Source organism: Clarias gariepinus, chromosome 5 (genome assembly GCF_024256425.1).
Source record: "Clarias gariepinus isolate MV-2021 ecotype Netherlands chromosome 5, CGAR_prim_01v2, whole genome shotgun sequence".
Lineage (NCBI taxonomy): Eukaryota > Metazoa > Chordata > Actinopteri > Siluriformes > Clariidae > Clarias > Clarias gariepinus.
In genome coordinates this window covers 18180381-18190463 of record NC_071104.1, presented here as the reverse complement: position 1 = coordinate 18190463, position 10083 = coordinate 18180381, and the positions used below count along the sequence as shown (strand labels likewise).

The 10083-nt window shown below is 37.0% G+C and overlaps 1 protein-coding gene across 2 annotated transcripts; it reads right to left on the bottom strand.

Moving 5' to 3' along the window:
- Positions 1-92: 92 nt before the first annotated feature.
- cracdla (cracd like a) lies at positions 93-10039 on the bottom strand. Of its 2 annotated transcripts, none has more exons than XM_053496902.1 (10): positions 9978-10039; positions 6727-6791; positions 6377-6526; positions 6107-6254; positions 5895-6017; positions 5098-5298; positions 3618-4965; positions 1525-2450; positions 1355-1442; positions 93-1258 (listed from the first exon to the last, which is right to left on the bottom strand). In XM_053496902.1, the coding sequence occupies exons 3-10, from the start codon at positions 6466-6468 to the stop codon at positions 1074-1076; spliced, it is 3111 nt and encodes a 1036-aa protein (XP_053352877.1). In that variant the 5' UTR covers positions 6469-6526; positions 6727-6791; positions 9978-10039; the 3' UTR covers positions 93-1073. The 2 variants fall into 2 exon arrangements, with proteins under 2 accessions (XP_053352877.1, XP_053352878.1); XM_053496903.1 differs by having other exon boundaries at positions 5098-5286.
- Positions 10040-10083: the final 44 nt, after the last annotated feature.

Genomic DNA, 10083 nt, shown 5'->3' with positions numbered 1-10083 from the left:
CGTGCGAATTCAAATGTGTTAGAGATTTTTATTTTATTATACCCGACCATTAAAACGAGAGAAGACAACACGTTCAAGTCTACATTATTTATTTAAGAAGTTGTTAAGTTATTGTATCCATCCATACAAGTGACCTGTCAGATATGTTAATAACTATAAAAGCTAAAAAATATATTGATGTTGATGGCAGGAGCTTGTGATTTCCACCACTGAAACAAACAAAAACAAACAAACAAAATCACAGACTCCCATAGCTATGCATCAAAGATCCTTCAGCATCCCCAGACCGCACATTAACAAACAATGCATTAGATAATAAATAACACTTTACAATTTCCAGCTTTAAACACTTTGATCAAATATGCACTATGAAATACCTGTGCTAAATATCAGTAAACACTGGCCCCATTCCCCTGAAAAACATTTATACGGTAAATGCAAGACGTTTTTCAAATGTACACACTGATCGAAGTTTGCAGGTATACACTATTCTAAGTAATACTTATAATCTTTATGAAAGTCTAATTTAAACCAGTTAAAACATTTGATTGCAAAATCCCTTATAATCTCAAATACTGTAATCCCCAAATAAAGTTTCATTGATAAAAACTGACTTGTATAACTGTTCAATTTAATTGTATGCATATATCTTAATGAGCCAAAGATGAACTTTACATAAAAGACTACCCTTCTAATATGCATTTCATTTTGTAATTAAACACAAAACCATAATTTAAATTGATCACATTTAGTCAGGCAAAACTAAAACTCATAAATAGATTTGTAAATATAAATGTATATAGATTATTCCTTAATAAAAACAACACTGTGATAAACCTGAGAACACCATAACAAGGGGTATTTGGAGAACTGTGTAGTTGTGTTTTTGTGGCAGCTACAAAACCTTTTTCCTTCTCTTTTACTTGTCATTTTTTTATTTCTCCTTCTTCCACTGCTTTCTCATCTGCCACTTCTTTCCCATCAAACAAACACACAAACTTGAAAAACATCATATATTTTGTCCTCTCAGTTTTTTCTGGAATTTTAAAATTTGGTATGCTCTTATATGTAATTCAGTCCATAGTCTTATCACTCCAGGCCATAGATTTCCTCTTTGCCAGCTCCATCCAGGAAGGCTGTCTATTATCACTGTTTGACTGAAGATATGATGATGAAGAAGGTGAGGGAGGTGGTAATGCTTTCTTCTGACACCTGACCTCTCGGTCTAGCCTCATGAGCCCAGGCGAAACTGGTAATTCTGACATAAGTGTGAAATCAGGCATATTTAGTTAGGAACAGAATTTCTGTCACATTGAGTTTTAAGCATATGATATGCATTAGACCAATACTGTACCTGTGGACTTGCTATAACTGGAAAGGGTCAATAATTCATCCAAAGATGCATACGTTTCAGAGTCTGGTGGAGATTTCTGGTCCACTACCTAATTTAGAAAACAAAAAGGACATAAGTCTTGATTTAAAGGCTAATCCATTGTAAATGGGGCAGAAATCCAAGAACCTCACCTTGACTGCATCAGGTTTTTGGTACTGCCATTCCTCGATAAGTAAAGCCTTGCTCCCCAGGCCTGCATACTGTGCTTGGCTTTCTGTTGAGCTTTTTCCCTGATGCATGGAGAGCTGATCCACTGTCCCTAAAGGCAAAAAGGACAAGTTTTCCACAAGTGCTCTGGACTGTGAAAGTGGTAAGGGTGCTTGATGAGCAGGATGATGATGTGCCAGCTTTGGACTCAATGACAGACGAAGTGATAGTGATGATTGAGGTTTTGCCATGCTTTGTGGCAGAGATTGCTGGATTGGATCGGCCTGATTTATTGACATCTGGGGTAAATGCTGCTGTACTGCAGTCGTTTGAGGGGCCAACCGGGTAGGTGGTATATAAATTCCTGTCAATTGCACTGGTTTTGTAGCTGAGTGAGTAGACATTTGTCCTGGTTTGGCACCAAGATGAGATTGCTGTACATGACTCATTGGTGAATGAGTGTGTTTTAAGGAGAAGTCTACTCCTCTTGACTGAGCTATGGATGGCTGTGCAGAGCTGATGGAAGACATTGGATTTGGAGAGTGAGTTGGATGCGTTGCCCTTAAGACAGCATGTTGAGTCTGTAATGGACTGACAGAGGGCTGTGCAGATGACATTACATGTTTGGGCCTTATAGATTCTGCACTGGGTTTTGACATTTGTGTTAGTGTGTTAGTTGACGCTGGTCGTGTGGCTGTCTGCAGGCCAGCAAGATCATTCAGTGTGTTTGTAAAGAGTTGCTGGAGGCTTTTGGTCTTTTCTCGGGCTAGAGTCACCCAGGAGAGCTCCGTGGAAGCCTCTCTTGACTCTTTTGCACCTGTTTGTACTGGGCTTTTCTCCATCACACACACTGGCGTACTCGTAGTGAAGTTAATAGTTGAACCTGGAAACTGAGCTGAAGCCTGGAAATCTGTAAAGAATGTCAGTTAAACATATGTTTAGTGTATATGTACAGTATAGTACATATTCTATAATTTGTATAATTATATAATTCGTAGATTTCAAATGTTTATTGGCCCTGCTATAATATTTACTGCTTTATTTTTATTTAACAATGAACACAATGCATATTATTATTAATAAAAATGATTAACCTTGAATGAAGTTGTACTGAAGCTCGTGTGTTTGTTTAAGGGATTCTTTATTTAGGCTTAAGTCATGAGACACTGTTCTCAAACAGTAGAGCACAGATAGTGCAACTAAAATCTAATTTTCTGCTATCTGCAACATGTTTGTATAGCAGATTAAGAACTAAAATGAACAATGCAAACAATGAAAAGGGCATATTGTGAACTGAAGGACACAGATATGATGGAATAAGTGGCTGAATGAATGTTGGGTCACACTTTTTCATGTTTTTCCCCGAACATTCAAGTCTGTATAACTGTATAACAATAACAACCTGGACTCCATATTTACATCAATTAACATCAACTGTTATAGCTAAAATGCCTGCCACCTAACACACTGTATGAATGCAGATCAATTCCTGCTTTCTGTTTCACCCAGATGAGGATGGGTTCCCTGTTGAGTCTGGTTCCTCTCAAGGTTTCTTCCTATTACCATCTCAGGGAGTTTTTCCTTGCCACTGTCGCCCTCGGCTTGCTCACCAGGGACAAACTGACCATCTTGATTCATGCACACTTCCATTTCATACAGACTTAAATAATTATTTTGATTGTGTAAAGCTGCTTTGCGACAATGACAATTGTTAAAAGTGCTATACAAATAAAATTGAATTGAATTGTATAACTAATGAATTTGTGCTCGATGATAAATTCCTTCTGCGTTACAGACTCACTACTACTCCTGTGTGTGTACGGCCAACACTGAATTTTCAAACACCTCTGTGTAGTTTTGCATATCCTCCCACAAACATGGCAGAAAGTAGACTGGCTACTTTACATTTTTTTAAAGTGAATGAATGTACTGTATAAATGTTTGTGTCCACGGTGCTCTGCAATGATCTGGCAATCCATCCAAGCTGCATTATTTATGTGAAAATGGCCATAGAGAGCTGCACAGATTAGATTCTGGTGTATATAAGTAGTTTCATAAAACATAAAACCAGACTTACCAGAAAATGTAATTAGTCCAGCTCCCTCTTGGGCCCTTTTGGCACTATGAGGTCGAATACTGGAGAATAACGGAGGCTCAGTGTTAGAGAAAGGTGGACTTCTGGAAGGTTCTCTTACAGGCCCCACCTTGCTGTCATTCTGGCCTACAACTGTAGGAGAATTCGATTCTGGCAACCAAGGTGCACTCAGACTCCTGACCTCAGAGTTATGCTGTTTGACATTGACCTTTAATTTAGAAGTGTTTTGCAGCTTTACTTCGTAAACACTCCCTTCCTTTCTCTGCTCCTTACTGACGCCGTTCCTTTTCATCTCCTCATTTGTCTCATCAACTCCCTCTTGAGTCTCCCCTGTCATGTCTCTGGTATTATTTGCTAGACTTTCTTGAGCAGCAGACACAGTTATAGTGAGATCTCTAGATTTAGTTGAAACTGCTGGAGTGCTGTTAGCTCCTGTCTGTGATGTCATTACTTGTGTAGTACTGCATAGATCCTGTGTTTTGAGGTTTGACAACGGTTTAATTAGTGGTACAACATGCTCTGTCTTTCCCCCTGCTTGCTCCATCTCTCCAGTAAAGCTTCCAGTTCTCTGCCTTTCATGACTTTGACCTGAGGAGACAGAAAAACTTAGAGACCGTTGTTGGGTTGTGGACTCCTGTAGGCAGCCCTCCTGACTGGAAAGTGGTAATAAACAGATTTTGTGCACATTTCTGCCCTCGAATTTGGAATCGAAGGGTAAAAGGGGTTTCAATGGCTGGTCTTGAAAATTATGTTCTTGCATTGTATCTTGCACTCTGTTCCTGTTCAATACACTTCTCTTAATATAAGTTGTTGCTGTATTTAATTCTTTGTCAGATTTAGGCTGAACCTGTTCAGTACCTAATGAAACAGAACATGGTGTATATACAGAGCTTACAATGGAAACATCATTGCCTTCAACACCCTTAAAGCTGGAGCTATGCAGACTCTCTTTATGGTCTCCACTCCTCTTATGACTGATTGGACCAACTGAGCTAGGAATTTTGGCAACCATCCCTTCTGCCGATTTCCGTATCGGCTTAGTTCCTACTTCTGCACTGGTGCTCACAGAAGGCTTTTCCTTTGCTTTACATTGGCTCATATCATGTGGTTGATATTCATCATCGGCTGTCACCAGAAATTTCAGTGGTGAAGCAGGACATGTGCTTTTAATTGGAGGAGAGGTAAGGATCATCCCTGGCCTAATGATCTGCGAGGAGTGGGAGCATACATTGATCATTTCCTTGGTGACATCCATCTCATCCTCTTGTTTACTGTCAGTTAGAGGTCGTTCAAGGATAATCATACTTTCTGAGCGAAATTTGCTTTTATCCTGTCCGGGTAAAAAAGTTGAAGAAGTTTTAAGGCAAATAGCATTTTGTCAAACATTATATATAATGTTTCTAGGTAAATGTTGTATTAACATCATTAATCAAATTAATTGAATTGAATGAGTCAAACTCACTGAGGTGGGCATTCTTCTGCTCTTAGTGCTGGCTCTCTGATTCCGGGGCTTAATGGACATCCGATGTCGAGCAGCAGAGTTGTCCAGACAGGAGATAACCCGAGGAAGGGTGCTGAAATCTATCCCAGGTGAAGGTGTAGAGGAATGAAATGCTGGCAGTGTGGGGCTGATTGGATGAGGTAAAATTCCCTGTGATGAAGACTTCAGGTGAGACAGAATAAAAAATGATGGAGTATGGAAAGTAGGCACTAAAAATGTATCGCTTTAGCTGTACTGATGCTGATAAAAAATACCTTGGACACATAAGAGCAGACTCCTGTTTATGCTGCCTTCTGTTTATTTGAATACCTGATTTTTTTGGGTAAAATATCTGATCGACCCCATAATTTTTATGAAACAGTTTTACATGATTCATACAGTATGAAGCCACAATAATGGCTCAAGACCCTGGCTACTACTAAGCTCAAGCATAAGCTCAGTCCTTGTGAAATGTGAGCTTTTTTATGATAAAAGATTTTACTGTCTATTAAGTTTAAGAAACTTTTTAATGATAAGCCTTAGGCAAACAGAACCAGTGGTTTTAAAGACAACATAATAAGATAAAGGCTGCGTCAAAAAAGAATAGTTTCAGTTCTACTAAACATATTACTAAACGTAGGCATCTGTATTTCCTGAGGGGAAAAAAGAAAACTGTTGAAAAGAAATAGGCTTTCAGTCACATAAAGTAATGGATGATAGGAATGCACTATCCAAACACACAAAAAATGTGCGTTTGCGTAGGTTGTGTATAAAGATACCTTGTGCGGCAGGTTTTTGGACAATGTCAGGACTTCAGTGGGGTGTTGATGGTCTTCAGTTTGTTTAACTTGCAACACCAGAGGTGGTGGGCCTAGGTGCATCTTTTGCATCTGTAGCTTCAACTAACCAAAACACACCAAGGAACAGGGAATATACTGTAAGTGTGTGTAATGTAACTGCAACACTTGCATTGTGACTGACACACACTCACTTGCAATGCTTGAATTTTTCCATGGGTGTACTCCTGGGAAAGAACCCTGGCTGGCTCAGGGTCTGACTGACGCTGTTCTGACAGAAAAATACTGTCATGTGACAATGACCTGGTTCCCAGCCTGCTCTGGAAACCGCTGAGGGAGGATCTGGGATTTAATTGGAGCATTAAGTCAACAGAAGGTTTTAGATTATTATCTATTATATACACACAACATTTCTTTAAATACTAGAACAAACCACGACAGGGAAGAAACATATTTTTTCTCACCCAAAGTCATCTTTTTGGTCCAGAATTCCTTGCGTAATATCACTAGCTGACTTACTCTGCTTGATCATGCCTAAATTCCCTTTTTTCTTCATTTTTTCCAGTGTTAACTTTTCTTCTTCCCTGATTGTGCAAAGGAAACTAGGAGATAAACTACAACATCCATAACATATTAGTTTTGATATGTGAGATATACAACACACTATAACATTCATATTTAACTTAATTTCTTAAAAGAAAACACACATCAGGTAGCAGCTTAAATGACCCCACACTGTGTGAAAGAGAAACATATAAGGTATAACTTGATGTAATACTGAAATAATTAGAAAACATTCTGGGGACGTACTGACCTCTTAAATTGTCATTGGTTCTTCCTTCCTTATCCCATGTGGCCTACACATCATCTTCTTCATAGCTATGAAAATTAAGAAAGGACTAAATTAGAGAGATATGTAAGGCAGGATGTGATAAAGAGACACACAGACGTGATTTATGAGACAAGTGTTACATTAATGTAGATTAAGATCATTCTAGTGATCTTAAGTACTTATTTCTTATCCTAAAGTCCCCTAATATAACAAAGTTAGTGACTACATAGCCAGCAATCTGCCATTGCACTTTTCTCTTGTCTCCTCTAATTATAATGGACTACTAATCTCCAAAAGGTCAGCTAAGTAGTTGTTATTGTTTGGATGAATGTGTGTGCTGCAAATCTTAGAGAGTATGTCTGCAGGAATTGTTTGTACATGGTGTAGTTTCTGAAATAGCATTTTTAACCTTGTTGACTAGTTGGTTGCACTTTTCTATTCAAACAGTCAAGTTCATTACACAGCAACTTGCTTTAGTGAAGAATATGGACCTTAGTGACCATATCTTTGTTTGTGGTTCTGTTTATGTGGCGCAACAGATATATATCTGTAGTTTCTGTGGCAGTTATTTACAGGGTCATATGCCAGCTTGATGCCCGATTGTACAGTATCTGAGCGCGTGGGATGAAGGACCATGCTCAAGGGTCCAACAGTGGAAACCCATATCTGTACAACCAGATATTCAACATGTTCAAAATTGTTATTTGAAAAGTGACTTGACTTAAATACTGTCTTGACCTTCTTAATCAAGTAACAAAACTCCAATCACTCCAAGCATAACACACTGCAATATTTCCATATTTTTGTGGACTAACTACATACAAAGACATTTTACTCCTTTAAGAGCTGCTTTTAAATAAAAACAGTTATTGTTCTCATTCCATATCTAAAAGGATATAAATGGATGTCAAAAATAAATGTCCAGTTTGTATCTACTTGTCTACGTAAAGCAATATATGATGAACTTCAACATACAAGAGCAGGCTCATCTAAATTCAATGACATAACAAAATGTACTTCAAGTTGCAATCAGTGATTTTGGTGTAAATTAGTTAAAGCTAGCTAGCGTTTATACTTAAATCCCTTCAAACTAAAGAATCCCTTCCCTATAATACGTCCAAAGTTAATATATATATATATATATATATATATATATATATATATATATATATATATATATATATATCCAGTTTGAATGCTAGTGCAAGAGCAGGCATTTCCTAACTGACAGCTTATGATTGATTGAGACATAGTTGGTTGTTATTATTACTGACATGCAACAGAAACTCGAGATTCCCTTCCTAATAAATATTTTATTGAGACCTTATTCTTCTATTCAATAATGAATGTTCAAAGACACCACCACACAAAAAAGGAACTTAAGTTTGCTATAAATCCACAATCAAACTTTTTACATTATCAACATATTGATCAACAGATGAAACATCAATGTGTTTGAGACACAAGAAATGAGCAAATTAACTGCAACACACTATATATCATTCAGCTTCTCAGGGGCAGAATGTACAGTCATAAAGGTTTATTTATCAAAAGCACAAAATGTCATTTAGTGTAAGCTTTAAGTCAAACTTTTAACTAAGGGACATTTTAGCTGTCTTATTTGGCATCTTGGCCCATTTAATCAGTAATAGTTGTGAACATAAATTTTATAATATGTGTTTAATCATCAAATTCATAAAGAGTTCTTAAAGAATCTTAATTTGTTTTCATGCCACTATACCATTATTTCTTATTATATTTTAGATATGTTTAAAGGCTTACCTATATAGATTGAGGTTATGAAACAAAGAGTTTTTGTGCTAGTGTTAAAAATGTAATTCCTCTAAATCTCACATAATCTTTTCTACTATTTAAACTTTAATTATATATATTTTGGTTGAAATTATGATAATAATAATATTATGGTTATGCACATTTAGTTCTTCTTGATTATCTCAATGCACAATAAAAAAAACTTGCAATCATTTAAACTTAAATTTTTAAACATTTAACATTTAAAGAAATGTAAAAAAAATCCCCATTAACCACAATTTAACCAACAAAAAAACTAATCTAAATTAAGTTGGTACGTTTCAGTGTGTTAGCTACACAGCATATAAACACAGCTTTTTAGACATATGCAAAGTTTAACAAATGAAAAAGAGTCCAAGGCCCTCACAGTAAAACACTTAACTACTTAGCAGTTAATTTATCTAAGCCTATGTATGTGTTAACTCTCTCTAAAAAAACAATCACTCATCTATTCAATCATCTCTGTATTCTGGATGGAAGATCTCATATCGAGCACAGCAAAAAGCACAAGAGCTGCTTTGCCCCAGATATAGAGCACAAATCTGTGCCAGGACCAGGAGTCTGCAAATCCTCCTCCTTTCCTCCTCCTGCTCCTCCTACTGGACAAAAAGTCAACATGACATCTCTCTGACTTTCAGTTACCCTACATTACAAGCTGCCATTTTATCATATCTCACACTGGGGGTCCAGTTAATAAAAAGCCATAGTCTTCATTCTATTGGCACACTTGTTTTTAAGTAGGCTACCCTACTGGGAGTTCAGACTCAGGAACTCAGTCTGATACTCACACTGCCTACATCTCACTGAATAAAAACAGCATACTTATGTTTATATGACATGACAGGATATACAGTATTACGATATAAGCAGCATTTATTTTCAGCCGCTTAGTCGTAATTCTCCATGATTTTATAATTAATATGCTAATATCAGGATCCAGACACAAGTGATGTCATATTAAGGGAGTTTTGTTTTTATTTTTTCTAAACACATCTAGTATGTTAGGTTTTCTGTGCCATTGGCTGGCAGATTATTTAGAGACCCACTCTATTTACAAAATCTGAGATGATGAGGAATTGCAGAGATTAAGGGCGATTATACACATATTTAATCCTCTTCCACTGGAGCAGTATTCTACTCTAAAGCAAACGTTTTCTATTACAAAGGAATACTAAAGGGGTTTATTACAGAATTGGGAAATTGAGCAATCTAATTTACAGGCTTAGAAATTGCAGGTTCATTTAAACCATAAACAAAAATGAAAATTTGTGTCACAATTATTTCTATAAAAGTAAGTTACATCGAAACCGTACACGCATTCAAATGAATTATATAACATATAACAGTCACTCTTGCACAAAGAGAACTTATTGCATCATACCAAATTAGTGAATAGTTTAGAAAATGTTTAAACTACTCACGTCCTCCTACTATCCAAAGTCTGCAGCCTGGCTGTCTGATTTAAAACGTCTCAGCACCGCTGGATCAGTAGAGCTGCGTGTGGCCAGCTGTTGCTGAGAGGGAACC

Coding starts and splice junctions, on each gene's coding strand:
- cracdla (XM_053496902.1), bottom strand. CDS start 6,468: ATGAAGAAAAAAGGGAATTTAGGCATGATCAAGCAGAGTAAGTCAGCT. Junction 5,299..5,894: donor CCAAAAACCTGCCGCACAAG/GTATCTTTATAC, acceptor TCTCACCTGAAG/TCTTCATCACAGGGAATTTT. Junction 2,451..3,617: donor TGGACTAATTACATTTTCTG/GTAAGTCTGGTT, acceptor CATTCTTTACAG/ATTTCCAGGCTTCAGCTCAG.